The 17,202-nt window shown below is 39.8% G+C and overlaps 1 protein-coding gene across 2 annotated transcripts in view; it reads left to right on the forward strand.

The window, feature by feature from the left end:
- The window catches only part of amot (angiomotin), a 51,163-nt gene that overhangs the window by 19,965 nt on the left and 13,996 nt on the right, over nucleotides 1–17,202 (forward strand). For both annotated transcript variants that reach the window (XM_088926122.1, XM_088926121.1), the window contains 7 exons: nucleotides 1,040–1,946; nucleotides 4,630–5,086; nucleotides 5,604–5,748; nucleotides 7,480–7,572; nucleotides 8,216–8,361; nucleotides 13,536–13,685; nucleotides 15,422–15,612. In XM_088926122.1, coding sequence (XP_088782248.1) covers nucleotides 1,040–1,946; nucleotides 4,630–5,086; nucleotides 5,604–5,748; nucleotides 7,480–7,572; nucleotides 8,216–8,361; nucleotides 13,536–13,685; nucleotides 15,422–15,612 — 2,089 coding nt within the window. The remainder of the gene's footprint in view (nucleotides 1–1,039; nucleotides 1,947–4,629; nucleotides 5,087–5,603; nucleotides 5,749–7,479; nucleotides 7,573–8,215; nucleotides 8,362–13,535; nucleotides 13,686–15,421; nucleotides 15,613–17,202) is intronic.

Below are 17,202 nucleotides of genomic sequence, written 5' to 3' on the forward strand. Positions count from 1 at the left end.
AGTATCTTATGTTTACCACCTCAATTATAATTAAAAAACAACTCTTTGAAGTCCATTAGTGACCACTATAATCCTGTTTCAACATTTGAATTTTATTTCTAACAGTGGTTAGAAATGCGTGGTTTCTTCATAATGACTTTGCATGTTTTACAGTGAGTGCTAACCATTTGCTTTTAATCTCTGGCATTTTTATTGTGCCTTTTTAATCATGGCAGATGTTGAAGTTTCTCATTTTTCTGACAGTTTAAAAAATTAGAAATTAGGAGTGCAAAGGTTACTCTGTTTCTCCTTTGTGAAATGGATTCTGTTTGGTAGTAAAATACTGTTGTTTCTTCTAAAACAGCATTAAAAGGGGTGGATGGTTTAATTGCAGTGAACTGTGGACTTGCAAGAATTAAAATAAACCAGCTTCTATGAATCTAGACGTTTTTACAATGTACTGTCTTTAATTTCTCTAAGTTATTTTTTTTTGCTGTGTATGACAATACCGTTTTTCTTCTCTTGCTGAAAGGGTTCTCATTAGACTCAGGGGCAACCTTTAACACACTGAATGTGAAAGTACAGCTGGAAAACGATTAAAATACCGTGTGTGTTTGCCAATGTTTTGTATTTTTTATATATACGTTAATTATATTTTTTTTTATTATCATAATATATACAAGTATTAAATAAACATTTTTCAAAACCTCATCTAAACCTTATGATTTGAGAAAGTGATCGCATTAGGTGAACGGCTATCATTCAGTGTGTTAAACATTTTCTGGGTTAGGTGGCTGTTTTAACTTTTCCAGGTTCAGAGGATTATGGTGGCTGCAGTTTTTACAGCATTTTCCATTCATGTTGTGTGTTGTTTTTTCCCAATGAATATATGCTGTTAATGGATACCTACAAAAAGATAAAATCAGTACTAACACCCAATACTTGCCTCTGCATTTTACCCCATTGGTTGAGTCTTCCTATCCCCTGTTTGTGTTTGGAAGCTTAATGGTTAGTATTTGCATCAATTGTGATAAATGATGCATGAATGTCTCACACACAGGGAGCATTGAACGTGGCAGAAGTTCTTCATTCCACGAAGTCCGCGGCCTGCGGGAGATTGACATGAGGGCCGCGGAGGACGGATCCAGCAGCAGCAGCAGTGGCAGCAACACTGTCTTACAGCGCCTCCTACAGGAGCAGCTCCGCTATGGCAATCCCGGGGAGAGTAGAAACTACCTTGCTCTGCAGCAGCAACAGCAGCAGCAACAGCAGGGCCCAGTGAGTGGAGTGTCCTACGGGACAGCTGGTAACCAAGGCGAAGACCACTCCATGGTCCCTCACATCGCCCGGCAGGAGCCTCAGGGCCAGGAGCTGCAGGCCGACAGTGGAATGGAGAAGCAGCTGGCCTCGTCCGGGAGAGGTGGAGGTGGAGGCGGAGGAGGACAGGGGCCCAGCGCTGAGGAGCTGCCCACCTATGAGGAAGCCAAAGTTCAGTCTCAGTATTTCAGAGGTCAGCAGCAGATACCACCCACGGTGGGAGCGGCCTTTTACGTGACTGGGGTGACCAATCAGAAGGTGCGGACTGAGGGGCGGCCAACAGTGCAGCGAGTCAGCGGTGGCAAGGTGCACCAAGACGAGGGCCTGAAGGACCTGAAGCAGGGCCACGTGCGCTCCCTCAGCGAGCGCCTTATGCAGCTGTCCCTGGCAACCAGTGGAGTCAAAGCCCATGCTCCTGTGACGAGTGCCCCCCTCTCCCCACAGCCTCCTCCTGGGCCCCCAGGGGACTTCTACAAACCAAACGTCCAGCACAGGGGCCCGCCACCAGACTACCCCTTTAAGAACATGGTCTCCCCCGCCAAGATGCAGGAGCCAGGTCACTACTTCCCTGACCACCGGGCAAGCCAGCAAGGCAGGGCTGACATACCCCATGTTCGGTATCAGCCTCCACCTGACTATGGAGCTGTCAGGTGAGGCTCAGCACACATTTCACCATTGTAGGCAGCGTTTAGATCACCCTTTACCTTCTTACTTCTTGCTAAAAACCTGTACAGACATGTTCTCTGTCGTCTACCTCTGAGCCACTTGACTTATCAGCTGCAACAACTCTTTCTGTTTCACATCTCAAAATAAGCGGTAACATTTTTCAAGTTGCAAAAACTATTTGAATTTTCTTACCGGGGAAAAAAACTGCTCAGAGTAGTGTTTTAAATCATATCTGAATAGACAGTAATGGTGTAGTCTATGTAACAGGTTTTTAAAACTTAAAATGTGTGTTTTATTGGTTACATTTCACTTAGATTTTAAAATCCCTACTGTTATTTTTAAAATAGCCAAGAAAAGAGGCCTTCTGAAATATATATATATTCTGATAGACCCACAAGAAAGAATTATCTTTAAATCATTTTCTTAGGACAAACCTCCTTACTAGCTTATTACACTTCACATTGAAATGCTGTTGTCGTTTTATTTGCGTCACATCCAACATGTTCCTACTTGATAGTTTTTTTTAAGCAGATTAGTTGCTTACTTAATAATAGATTTGATTATTGCCCTGAAATTTAGCTATCTTCATATTTATCTAACACAGTGTAGATAAAAAAGCTCTTGCTTGGAGTTCCAAATGGAACAGGTTCTGGTTGTCCGCTTCTTGTTTTCCTGTTTTAGTTTACATAGACAATATACAAGAGTTCAAATAAACAGTTGCTTCCTACCAGAACAGACCATTATTTTTGGTTATGCCTTTAAAAATGTTCCTTAATACGCATTTAAGACTGTTTACACTGAGTGACCAGTTTATTAGGTACAGTACATCTGCCCTTCCTATGTAATTGACCTCTCAATCAGTGAGACTGCTCCATATGTGCAGACAGTGCTATTTAAAGCAAGTAGGCATGCACCTATGGATCGTGTATGTACAATTTTTGGGAGAATGCGCAAGACAAAAGATTAATATGAACACAGCTTGATAAGGGGGACCAGATGTGCGAGAATGAGTATATTAGCAACTCTGCTGGGAATTTCACGCACGACAGTGTCATGGGTGTACTGGGAATGGACTACCACCCAAATAATATCTAGCCAGCAGCAGTCCTCTAGTCAGAAACAAACCACTGATGAAAGGGGCTGACAAAGGCTGACACGACTTGTGCAGAGCTACAGTCAGTCAAAAAACAACTGAGGACAACAGAGGTGCCGATAGAGGTACATCAGAACACGCAACTCGTCACACCTAGTCACGGATGAGGTATAGCAGCCAACGGCCCAACTGAGTTCCACTTCTCTCTGCGAAAAACAAGAAGGTGTGGTTGCAGTGAGCTAAGGAACACAAACAATGGACACTGGAGGATTGGAAAAACATCACATCACCTGGTCTCATGAATCCAGGTTCCAGCTGTTTAACGCTGATGTGAGGACCAGGATATGGGAAAACTATCCATCCATGGATTCATCTTGCCGGGTGTCAAAAATGCAGGCTGGTGGTGGCGGTGTAATGGTGTGGGCTGTATTTTTGTGGCATACATTGAGTCCCTTGATACGAGTAGAGCAACGTTGCCACAGTATATCTGAACATCCTTGCCAATCAAGTGCATCCCTTCTTGGCATCAGTATATCCATCCACGAATGGGCTGTTTGAGGAGGATGATGCTCCATGCCGAAGGGCTAGGAAAGTCCTGAAATGGTTCCAGGAACATGACAGTGAATTCGGCTTAATGCATGTAGCCTCCTCAGTCACCAGATCTCAATCAAATCAATTTGTGGGATGAGTTGGAACAAGCTATTCAGAGTACAGATCCACCACCAACTAATTTGCAACAACTATGGGACACATTGGAGTCAATATGGCCCAACAACCCTGTGACACCTTGTTAAGTCCATGCTTCGATGAATTAGGCTGTTCTGAGGGCAAATGGGGGACCAACTTGCTATTAGGTAGATGTACCTAATAAAGTGCCCACTCAGTGTAAATAAGTAGTGTCTTTGCTTTAAATTTAGGGTGAAATGGCATGCTTTAAATTTTAAGGTTTAAAACCTTTTGAGCTGAGAAGAACATTTTACTAATCTCTGGTCCTTTTTTGAGATCATGCATCTTTTCATATTTTTAATTAAAGTAAGATGCACATCTTAATTGCACGACTACTTTTGTGAGGTGCTTTGTAAAAGAGAGATGCTTTGTCATCCCTTGCCTTTTCCACATTCTACTGCCATCATACTTTCTGGGCAAAGAATAGGCAAAACCATACATATAAGAGGAAAAGGGCACTGCATTTCCTAAAAAACATGAAAAACGTTGGCCCAAAATCTGGAAGACACTGAGTCTTGAAGACCCTAAGAGCCCTAAGACTCTTCCAGGAAAAAAATCAATTTTGTGAATGGAGGAATTTTTCCATAGTCTTAAATAAATGGAAAACCATGAATAAATCTACAGGATATCTAGAAAATAATTTAGGTGTATAGTACAATAGGCTGCACTTTTATCAATGTGAGTAGTAAAATCTCTTAATAGACACACATTTATCAGGTGATAGACTTTTAGTGGTGACGTTTATGATAGTACCAAGAAAAAAGTCTAGAAATCTAATGGAACAGTTGTAACAAATTATCCTTGCCAGACTAATAAACTGTGTTGAACTTTCTGTTCTTTCATTACAGACAAACCCAGGAGAACTCTGGTCATTCTCAGAGACCTGTCCACCACCACAGCCCCACGTCTTCCGTGACCTCTGTGGGCTCCATCTCTCTGGCCCAGTCCTCCACCCACAGTAGCATGATGGGGTCTCCTTACCCCCCCTCTCAGCACCTTCACTCAGGGGAGCCTTTCCCACTTGGCCCTCGAAGCCCCCATGGACCCGGTTCCCACCAGGGGGACCCCTTCAGCCTGGCCTCGCTCCCCCCTCATACTCTGCGTGGGCCGCCTTACCATGTAGGAGACCCCTACATGTCATCACCAAGGTCCCAGCAGCACCTCCATCATAGCCACTCCTTTCAAGGGGACCCCTACGCCATGGTTGCCCGGGCTCAGCAGATGGTGGAAATGCTCTCGGATGAAAATCGAATGCTGAAGCAGGAGCTGGAAATGTGCTGTGAAAAAGTGGCCAAACTGCAGAAGGTAGGATTTCTGGATAGGTCTGTGGGAAAGTTTAATTTAAATGACTGGTCTAAATGTGATTTTTTATTGCTGTTGTAAATAGGCAGTTTTTCTCAGAAACTCTACACTAGTACTCTGTTATTTGTGGAATAAGTGAAACTTTCAGTGCTAGAATTGCATGTGGTCACACACTACAAAAACTGCTGCAATTATTTGCCACATTTGCCTAAAACTGAAGTAAACTGCAGACAATACAGTAAATGCTAACATATAAAGGCAGAATCAGAATTTGCATCTACTTACACAAGGTGCACTTGCGAGTTTTCCCATATGTGGTGGGTCAAAGTTGTAGTTAGTACACCATTGAATTAATCTCTGCCTTCATTGGTTCCTATAATACAGTAGGTCATTGCCGGACTGCCTTAGATCCCAAGTCCAACCAATGAAGTAACCACAGAAACTCAGTCTTCACTGTGGTCTGGTCATGTACAGCACAGTAGATGAATTTTAAAACTGTTTAATTTTTTTTCCACCCCAGCTGGAGACAGAGATCCAGCGTGTATCGGAGGCCTATGAGAATCTGGCCAAATCCTCCTCCAAGAGAGAGGCTCTGGAGAAGACCATGAGGAACAAACTGGAACTGGAGATTCGCCGGTTACATGACTTCAACAGAGACTTAAGAGGTGAGGTATGGCCAGATAGGCATGGCTGGATCAGTTTTAACGGAAATTCAAAGAATGAGTGAAAATGGCGAAAGGGTAATTTCTGAAGAATTGATCAAACAAAAGCCAGATTTCTGGAAGACGCTGATGATAACACAAAATTTCTGAATTTAAATAAAAGAGTTATAGTGAATGTTCTAAGTTACACTGTCATATATGTCATTGTCTGCAGGTCTATTTGAAGAGGCTGCGCATTAATTCCTAGACAGTGAAGGGACAATTAAATTTAAAAAAATAATAATTTTAAACAATTAAAAGATTGTTTGTGGGGAAAAAAACATAATTCTAAATGATCTACTTTTTTCTTTTAATGGTTGTTGTAAGTAAAGCCTATAATACTGTATAACTGTCACCACAGTAGACTGAAAAATTCCAGGATTATGAAAACTGAACATTACTGAACATTGATATTTGCTTTAATTTTTTAAAAGGTTATACAGTACTTTGCACTGTCCATGAAAACTAAGGCTTCATTAGATTTGCATCTGGATGGTTTTGGTTCATTATTATAGTGAGAGGCATGAAAAATGCTGCAAGTATTGAAACTAGTGGCATTTGTTGTGCTTTTAATGCCTTTCATTATGTTTTTCATTAGCTTACAAAACACTCTTATTCATGCAGTACATAGTTAACATGCTGTTCACAGAAATATTGTTTAACATTTGCCCCAAGTTTACTGTGAGCATTCATTCAGTATTGTTGGAAACTGAAATATTGGTATATTTCAGAATAATAGGTCTTTTGTTTAGAGTATTTTTATCCAGTTAATGAGTTCTGAATTGAATTGATGGAGTTTGTTAAAGTCTTTTTTTAAATCTTTATATAGGTGAGGTATGACTAAATCTTCCCCGATTTCAGTTTTCCTGCTCTAAAGCACCAATTATAAAAGTTATTACCAACATTTTTCTAAAAAATAATTATCTTGATATATGGAATTTTCATTAATACAATTTAGTTTCTGTGGAAATCCAGAAGTAAAGCTATTCAGTTCATAATCCCAGTCTTTTTTTACTATTAAAGTATTTAAATACTATTTAGTGATTAAAGGATTTACAGGTAGAACATAGATAAAGTCATGAAATTAACTGCTTTCATTTTTCATTTTACCTTTATTTTTTTTATATAAACTACTTACATTAAGCCAGAATAGACGGGAGGTCACATACAGTATACAGTCAGCAAAGACGGAACGACCAACAATCCATACAAAAAATTACTTCATCCCCTTCAACAGAACAAAATCAGGTCTCAACCCAGTCTTTTTTAATATCAGCATTTAGTGTATGTGCAAATGAGGATTGTAGGGGATTTAAAATTTTTGCTGTTATGATTTAAATTTTTAAATACATGGGCGAGCAGTGACTCTGGCTAAGGATCTGCGCCTGTGGCTGGAAGGTTGTCAGGTCAAATCCTGTGGCTGACAGAGGAATCCTACTCCGTTGGGCCCCTGAACAAGGCGCTTAACCCCAGCTGCTCCAGGGGCGCTGTACAATGGCTGACCCTGCGCTCTGACCCAAAGCTTCTCTCCCTGTCTGTGTGTCTCATAGAGAGAAAGCTGGGGTATGTGAAAAGACAAATTCCTAATGCAAGAAATTGTATGTGGCTAATAAAGTGATCTTAATAGTATGATTTTAATGTTGGTTAGGTTGAAAAAGGTTGCTTTTAGTAATACATTGCTTTCTTTCACTATAGAGCGCATGGAATCTGCCAACAAACAGCTGTCTGCAAAAGAGTATGAGGGATCAGAAGACAACCGTAAGACCATCTCCCAGCTGCTTGCTCAGAGTGAGTATATTTTTATTACAACAGACCAGTGGACTTATCTGTCCGCATCATGAAAGTTATGTACAATTTTTGTATTAAATCTTACTGTAAATATTTTGTGGCTTGGGCTTTGTACGTCTGCAAAACCTTTTTCAGCTTAATCTCTAGATTTCAGTGCTTTCAAAATGTGTGCTTACCCTTTTTGTCATTTCAAAAGAGTTAATCCAGAGGATTTGGTGAACAGAAATGTTTCTAACTGAATAATTAAAACTGAAAAGCAACCATATATCTACATATTCAGAAATATCATGTCGTGAGACTTAACCTGGAGCTCTTTTTGGAGTCTATCACCTGGTTAATGTAAAACTTAAAATCAACATCTGTTTACATTTTTATCAAACATTCGTCATTAAGATACATAAAAAGGTTCACAGCGATTTTCATGGAATACTGAGTTCTTCATCAAAACGTTTTGACTGACTCTGCAACTCAGTTGCAGGAACTCTGTTTTCTTGCTTTCAGATAGCTGTGCCCTTTTTATTTTCCGACAAATGCATATAGTTTAGAAATTTTTAACCTTGTTAAGTACTGAAGTAGATTTAAATTTATGGACAAGCACTCTTTGGCATCTTAATTGGTAAGTTGACTCCATTTGGCTTTGCAGACAAGGAGACCTTGAGGGAGAAGGAAAAGCTAGAGATCGAACTGAATGCCCTGCGGTCCACCAATGAAGACCAGCGAAGGCACATTGAAATCCGGGACCAGGCTCTGAACAACGCGCAGGCCAAGGTGGTGAAGCTGGAGGAGGAGGTGAGTCTATCAGCTTATACAAAATATGAGTATAAAGAAGATTAACTGATGCACAGTTTACAATAAGACACAAAGTAAACAAAGTAGCAATAATCTCTCATATTGGTTATCTTCTTATGCATTTATAAGCATTTATATTTAATTAAAATGGCTTTTATAGGCTGATGCCAGAAAAAAGTATAGGTTTGCTTATGAAGTATTACGAATGAGTAAACATTCTGGAATGCATTTTGGAAGGATACAGTAATAATTTTGCCATTCAACTCAGCTAACATGGTGTACAAAATGTTCTAATCTTGTTAAGAAGTTTGGATAGCGTACTTGTACAGTATGTATAGCATGTGCTTTCCCCTCGAGGTCAGACTGTATTAAGATGAGAGAACAGCCAAAACGCAGGATGAATGTCCACAACAGACATTTAAAAAAAAATCTAAATGCATGTTTATGTATTTCTCAGATATTTTTAATAATTAAATAAATGAACAGTTTTTGCAAACCAATATGAAAAAGCCTCAACAGTGAAGCAGTTTTGCCAGACACTACAGGATACCACAGTTCTGCGATTGCTGATCTTAATACATCTTAATGCAGCTTTCACATGAGCTCACAGAATTCTGTTGCAACCACAGAAAATCACTGGCTGCTGCAGACTCCTGCAGAAAGTGCCTGCTCACAAAGAAAAACATTATTTTGCTTCCAGCAGAAATGCAAGATCAGATTGGATTTAATAATTATTGTTGGTACTCCAAATGTTAGCATTTCAATCATGTGTATTACATGGGGAAATATTTTTGTGTGGATTGAAATTACAGAAAGTATAAAATACTGTTATTAACTTTGGTTTGTGAAGACTTGACTTTTTAGAACAACAGCGATAGTTACACAAGTTACATTGTAATGGTGTTATTGTGGCAAGCCTGCTTAAGAAAGGGCTGTTGTAACTGCCATCTGAGGGCCCTATACAGCCTCTAATCTCTGTAGATAGCCACACTGAGTGTTTATTACTTAATTATTGGGTAATGGGTCAAGGAATGAGAACCCTGTTCTCACTTGTGTAATTAGGCTTTTGTTTGGTATATAAAGGGCTGCTTGGAGCTAGTGGTGGTTTGAAAACTATTGTTATTGTAAGAACCTGAAAAGACTTATGATAAACCCTTCTGGACTTTACTTCTTCTGACCATGGTAAGTTTTGTGTGTACATACCCTTAGGAAACACACTGTTAAAGAGTATAGTATGCCACAAATTGGTGCCAAAATCCAGGAGCACCCTATTGTTGAAAAATAGAGTTGATGCCCCATATTTTTGTTTTTTGTTTTCTGTTTCAATTTAAAAAAAAAACCAACATGAAGGTAAAGCTATGGTTCTGACAATGTATGGAGCTGATGTGATAAGGACTGACCCCTCTCCAAAACCTTGTGAAGCTTCTGGGAGGAAAAGGAAGCCATGAGGGTAATGAGACCCAACTCTCTGGCACAGGCAGTAAGGCAGTATTGCAGGAAGGACTGGCACTGCCTCTTATGATTGACTGGGCTTGTTCAGTGTGGGAGGAGTGCCCCGAAAGTGACATAGTGTGGCTGTTGTGTTGTGTTGTTGGGTCTGGGCATGATTGGCACTGCTGTACCAATCCAATGAATACTGCCATGCATTCCGTCTTGCGCAGGGAAGTGGGGAAGACACCTGTTGGCCTTCTTAGGAAGGCAAAAGATTTCCTGCCCAGGAAAGAGGAAAGTCAACTTCAGGAGATCTGTTGCCAGTACACATGTATGAAATACATTAACATTAACCCAACCCTGCTGTGCCCTAAGACCAAGGAAGACAAGTTCATCTTATGGCAATTATTGCTGGACGAGGGAAAACAAAGAGATCCAGATGGGGACCTTCCAGAGCAAAACTGTGCTTCATGAGCCCAGCCAAAGGAGATGTTGAGTGTCCATGACCAAAGGGCTCATGGTTCCAAATCTTAACATGTGCCCCATCTGCCAGTACCAAGTCAGTGAGATTGAGCAGAACCTGAACACCAGGGTTCAGAGCCAGCAGCAGGTACTCTTGTAGATCTTTACAGTGGGTGAATGCATCTATGTGGTTTGACCTGCAGATGGACACTAAATAAATAGGGAGCCAGCAAGTTACAAAACTAGAAAACCTGTCACGCGTGTATCAAATTAACCTGTAAACTGAGTGAGAAGTGTAGAGCCCTACAGGCTGGTGAACAGGAAGAACCTGCATTAACACCCAACATTACTCAACATTAACACATGTAAGACCCAGATCAGCAGGCTGCAGTCCAGACATGCTGAAAGTGTACGTACATTTCATAGTCAACTAAAAGAAGTGAACCATGAGCTGAAAAGGTCCCAGAGCTACAGCCACAGCCTTCAAGCAGAGCTGAAGAATCTGTGTAACAAAACTCTGGTGAGCCTAGAAAGAAGAGTCAGTCCCTGCAGGCTAACAAACAGCTAAGAAAAATCTGGGAATCTAAAATGGCTCCCTTTGAGACACAGAGCAGCCAGCTGCAGCCCAGGTAGCCTGAAAGCACACGCACACTTGAGGAGAAACTGAAGGAGGTGAGTGATGACCTAGAAAATTCTCAGAACAGCAGCCACAGTCTCTGGCAGCAGGGGATGGCCACTCTTGCTGAGCTCCAACACTGGCTAACAAGTGCAGAGATGCGAGAGAAGAAAAGGAGGCATAGGTGAAAAAAAATCCACAGTAACAGCCCTGCCAGGCCCTTTCTGACAATAAGTGCTTGGAAGATGTGATAATATCTATGTAAGCCCTGCTAGAAACTAGAGGGAGGAAATGGGAATCTACATGAAGAATCCCTGCTAAAGACAAAAATTGAACAAATTCAAGATCTCTCACAGGAACATTTAAACACTAACAAAGTACTGCCAGCTGCAGAAAAGCAGTACACTCCTTCCTCATTATCATTTTGACAACAATGAAATTAAACTTAAGTGCTGATCCTCATAAAAGTGTCACTGAATCCCCTATGTCCATATTTTGCATTCCTCTTGAGACGATGATGTGTCATGCAAAGTTCTAGAAAGCAAGTGAATTGAATGTAGATGAAACAAGTAGATAATTGTCCCCTTTATGTCCACTGAAACTTTGGACTGTAGCAGTTTGTACAACTTGGATATTCTACCTTAATTTCCCATTTTTCTTAGACTTTTTGTTGTGGACACTATTGAAAACTTAACTTTCCATTCTGTTCGAAAAAAAGTGTAAAAATTAGTTTAAGGTTTTCCATAAGCTTTATTATAACAGTGCAAATGGGATGTTGTTCCAGAAGTTTCCAGATTTGTACTATAAAGATTATCTTATATATATGGCTTATGGAGAAGCTGGGTGTTTGATAACATTCAAGTTGTTTTCTTTGAAGTCTTTCCTGTTTAAAATCAACCTTTGAGTGATAAAATCCTTGCAGGTTGCTGAAAGGCTAAAATGCTGTGATGACCGGGTTTGAACCTGGAGAAGCTGAGAAATAATGTTGATACTCCAGCCAAAAGCAGCTTTTTTTGAAGACTGCCTCTGTGTTCTTGGCACTGCTCCTGTTTTTGATTAAACTCTTCTTTTTAAATCATTGAGATGGTTCCCTGACAATAGCATGTCCATGTAACAGAAGTAACAAAATTGAACAAGCACACATGTCAGAACCAGGAGTAGCAACGTTTACTCTTAAAAAATAAAGAAAGATGAAAATACTGCTAAATACATCTTCATTTTATATTTTACTTTGTCAAGAACTAGTTAGTACTTTTGGCAAACAAATACAGGATCAGATATCCTGTGCAGACTACAGGCCATGTAATTCACCTGTCTGTATTTCCTTCTGTTGCATTTTAATACTTTAAACCATTTGTTCAGAAACTCTGTTCCTGGAAGAACATGTCTGTTCTGTTGCTACTTTTCATTTTACATTTTACTTTGTCAAGAACTAGTTAGTACTTTTGGCAAACAAATACAGGATCAGATATCCTGTGCAGACCACAGGCCATGTAATTCACCTGTCTGTGTTTTCTTCATTTTAATACTTTAAACCATTTGTTCAGAAACTCTGTTCCTGGAAGAACATGTCTGTTCTGTTTTTTTTTCTACACCTGCGTTCTTAATCAGAATCTAATTTATTTCAGTTTTCTATTTGTGGCTTATTTGTAAATTTGCTTTCAGCTTCAAAGGTCAAGTGGGATTATAATTGGTATCGACCCTGTTTCTCAGTTTAAGAGCTGTTCTCATTCAGGTGTATAGCTTGACATGTAACCAATTGGATCTTTGCAGGAGGTAAAACATTGTCAGTGTCTGATACAGTATCATTCACATCTGTGTCTGTTCATCATCAATTGAAAACTATAGTAAGAGCTGATCAGGCAAGTTGAATTGTTAGAAATGGTACCCTTGAATTAGGGTCTTTCTGACACTTAGGACTTACCAAAGAAACTAAACAAGTCTGAACAAGCAATCAGTTTAAGTCAATCGTCATTTAGCATTGGAGAGTGAGAGCTCAGCTAGAGTGAAATCAATAGACAATGTTCTTCTATGAACAGGGTTGGGAACCCCTGCTTTTTACAATATGTGCTGTCTGGCTTTAATGTTGCCTACAAGTAAATGAGCAATGAAAGCAACTATGGCAGGCAACAGGCAAACAAAAATCTATTGTCAATCAATTGTCCTGAGTAAAAAAAGCTGAATTTTACATGTTGGGTGGCAACAATACTTTTACAGTTCTGGGGCCTGGGTTCAATTCTGGACCTGGGGTGCTATGCACCCCATATTTATATGTTTTTTTTCCTGTGTTCATGTGGGTTTTTTCCATGTGCTCCAGTCTCTTTCCACACTTCAAAGACGTATTGGTAGGTTAATTGGCTTCTGGGAAAATTGGGCCTGGTATGAGTGTGTGCTTGTTTGTGTCTGTGTGTGCCCTGAGATGGACTGCCACCCCATCCAGGGTGAATCTTTCCTTGAGCCTGTTGCTTGCCGAAATAGGCCCTGGCTCCCCCATGACCCTGTATTGGATAAAGCAGTTAGAAAATGGAGGTTTGGGTGGAATACTCCATGTTTTAAAGCCCATTGACAATTTGCTCTTAAGCAATATTTTGCCTACATTTATTGTCAATATGCACCAGAACCTGTGTATTTCTGTGGTGTTTAACCTGGGCCTGCTGTTTCCCAGCTGAAGAAGAAGCAGGTGTATGTGGAGAAGGTGGAACGCATGCAGCAGGCCTTGGCTCAGCTGCAGGCTGCCTGCGAGAAGAGGGAGCAGCTAGAACATCGCCTCCGGACCCGGCTAGAAAGGGAACTGGAGTCACTGCGCATGCAACAGGTGGGGGACCATCCATGAGCCAAACCTCAGCCAAGGCCTGAAGTGGCATTAGACCAGGGAGGGTTAGCAGAAGCCTCATTGGAAATATGTCTGCCTTCCCTTTCAAAGAACAGCCTGAGGGAACCCCCTGTTCCAGAATGCATCTCCTTTCCATTACTTTTTCAGGCCCCAAGGAATACATATTGATGCCACTTGTGTTACAAATAGTGAAACAGTGCTTTGAAGCTGTACATTTATATATGTTTTGTCTCATGAAACGTCTTTTAAATAGGTATCAAAATGGGTACTGCAGTTGAGAATTACTTGTTTTTTAAAAAGATGTGGTTTTTCTACATTCCTTTGTCAAGTTGTTTTCCTCATTTCAAGTTCAGTTCGGCTATTATTTTTCATCGCACCATTTCAGTAAGGCATGTTTTACATGATTCACCAGTGACACTCTAAATGTGGGTGAGAGTTCAAAGTCGATTAAACAGCAATATCCTGTTTACATTCGTTGATCCTGGGATCTGCTCTTTAAGGAGGAATTTGACAACTAGAGGTTACATTAGGATGGTGTCTTGAATATGTCAGAATGTGCTTGTTTCAAGTTTAATGCCACTTTCTGTATTTGGTTGACCCCATATTAATACCTAAAAAGCCAAGATAAAACACTGGAGCAAAAGCACAGGCAATGCGTTTTTTGTTGAACTTGCCCATGGAAGCAAGGATATATAAAAAGAACTATAAGTGGATGATAAATAGAAAGAATACACATGCAGCTTAAACTGATGTTCAAATTCAATTTCACAATTGTGATTCTCTAGGATATTTCTTCTGATTTTCATTTAATCTAAATTATTGAGCCAAATCAAGCCCTTTAATTGACCTACTTGCTTGAAGAGACTTTTTTGGAAGTAGTGGCAACTTTTAACATGGTAATTTGTTGTTAGAGTTTATTATGAATTCTGTACCATGATGTGGCTTTTTGGGCAGTCCTATTATTGTTTTAGTGACTAGGTGTCTGTTGAGCAATTGAGCCTTTTTATAGTTAACAGTGCTTGATTTACCTCATTTTACTGCAAACTGTTTTGTGGTTGCTTTCCAATATTCTTTAGAGAATTACAGGAAAACAACAATCCTACACTTCTGTTTCAGGTCTGAAATTGAGGACAAAACAAATCGGTTAAAGTAGAAAATACAAAGTATCTTAATTAAAGGTTTTATAAGCCTCACTAAGAGCCTGAGCCTAACTAATATGAAACCTGGAGAAACCCTGTTCTCTAATGCAACTTAAAAAATTAAATACATTTAATATATGACAGGAGAAGAAGGAAGCAGAGCACAAAGAATTAATAACAAATCAGACTTGCATTTCAATTGAAATGTTTTGTCTGAGTCTGTCAAATTACAGCACAGCAAGGCATGTATTGATGGCTGTAGTAGTATGTTATCAGACAAGGGTGTGGTAGAGGTTAGGGCTCTGGACTCCTGATAGGAAGCCCATGGGTTCAAATCCCAACTGCAGACACTGCTTCTGAATTCTTGAGTAAGACCTTATACCCAGACAGATGAATGCAGCAAACTCAGCTATATACTGTAAATGGGTACCAAAATGTATGTACTTTGTTACATGTTGTATGAATATATAAGATAAAGGTCATTGTGATAAAAGTGTCAGCCAAATAAATTGATATTAATATTTGGTTCTGTTGTGTGAAAGGCGAAGATGTAACCTTCCTTGTCTGCATCTTTTGTAGCGGCAAGGCAGCTCTCAGAACAGTAACACTTCGGAATACAATGCCACAGCACTGATGGAGCACCTGCGGGAGAAGGAAGAGAGGATTTTGGCCCTGGAGGCCGACATGACCAAGTGGGAGCAGAAGTATCTAGAGGAGAGCGTCATGAGGCAGTTTGCTCTGGACGCTGCTGCCTCAGCTGCCACTCAGAGGTAATAATAATAATAATAATAATAATAATAATAAATAATTGCTTACACTTATATAGCGCTTTTCTGGACACTCCACTCAAAGCGCTTTACAGGTAATGGGAACTCCCCTCCACCACCACCAGTGTACAGCATCCGCATGGATGATGCGACGGCAGCCATAGTGCGCCAGAACGCTCACCACACATCAGTGGGGAGGAGAGCAGAGTAATGAAGCCAATTCATACAGTAGATATTGATATAGGTAGGTGGAGTATAGCCACTTCGAAGAGTTCTCTAGTAGATGTCAAGCAGTGCATGGCTGTGGTAAAATGTGGGTTTCAGAGAGTACAGTATACAGTATTGACAGCGCATTACAGTATAAAATGAGGTTTGATGTCTTATCATCTTTGATTATCATTTAAAAGGCCTAAATACTGTGATTTGCCTCGTCTCCCTTCACGTACTGTGTGGAATTTCCAGGATGGAAGGGGTGTTAATCATGAAAGAGGTCAAAGGGCACACACCTTTTACACATTGAAATAGTGACTGAATAATTCCATAGTATTCTGTCACTAATATCAAACAAATGTTTAATGAAAGTTCTCACATCAGGTGAGATTATTATTTTATCGCTATGGTTTATTTTAGGATTTTAAGGCTTGAATAGAGGGCAAATAAACCGGACCATAGCTCGCTGGTCAAAAAGCCAATTTGCTTTGAGCTGAAAGCAATCAGAAGATGATTAGACACACCAGAACCAACTGTAAAAATTATAAGAGTAATTGACTTTGAATGAATTGCATTGGTTTAGACTATTTATATCATTTATATTCTGCACACCTCTGCTGGAGAATATTGTGAACCTTAACCATTTTTTTTTCTACAGTAGAGCTTCCAGTTTGTCCTTATAAGTACCACACTGCACTGCTGGCAGTTGACACTGTAAAGTAAAAAAAAAAGTTTTCCCTGTTTACAGTGGAGAAAAAAAGAGTATAAAAAAAGTTCCTTTGTGTAAAACAGCGAAATATTTCTTTCTCAGAAGTAAGCTAATTTGTCATACATGTTGCACTACATATTTTACTAATGAATGTGTAAAAACCGTAAAAATATTGCAAAACCAAAACCTTGCAAAAATACAGAAATATTTACTTACTAAATAACTGCTTGAATCCAGAAAAAAATCAAGTTTTTCTGCACTTACAACAGGGAGGTAAAACTTAGACTAACTTGCTGTGAATTTGGCTGATCTGGTAGGCAAAAAAAGCTGTCATTCAGTTAATTCTATCCATTCATAGACTTAGAAGAGGTTTACACATTGCTATGGTTACAGCCTGGCTGTAAAACTGGTTCTTTTGTCTACGCCTATCAATCAAGTGAAAAATAAACACTGCTTATCTCCCCAGTTATGAGCTTGCCTCCTATAAGTTAGAAAGCTTATTTTTACAACTTAACACATAATGCAATAGTCCTCTATTACTGTCTGAAGCTCAATAATAATAGAACTAATGGAGTTTTTATTCTTCTTTTTATAATTTAATCATTTTATTTTAGAAGATAACCATGACAGTATGTGGCTTTACAATATGTCTTGCAGAATGTTTTGTCTTTGTC

This window comes from Atractosteus spatula, chromosome 9, assembly GCF_055471065.1.
Source record: "Atractosteus spatula isolate fAtrSpa1 chromosome 9, fAtrSpa1.hap1, whole genome shotgun sequence".
In the NCBI taxonomy this organism is placed as follows: domain Eukaryota; kingdom Metazoa; phylum Chordata; class Actinopteri; order Semionotiformes; family Lepisosteidae; genus Atractosteus; species Atractosteus spatula.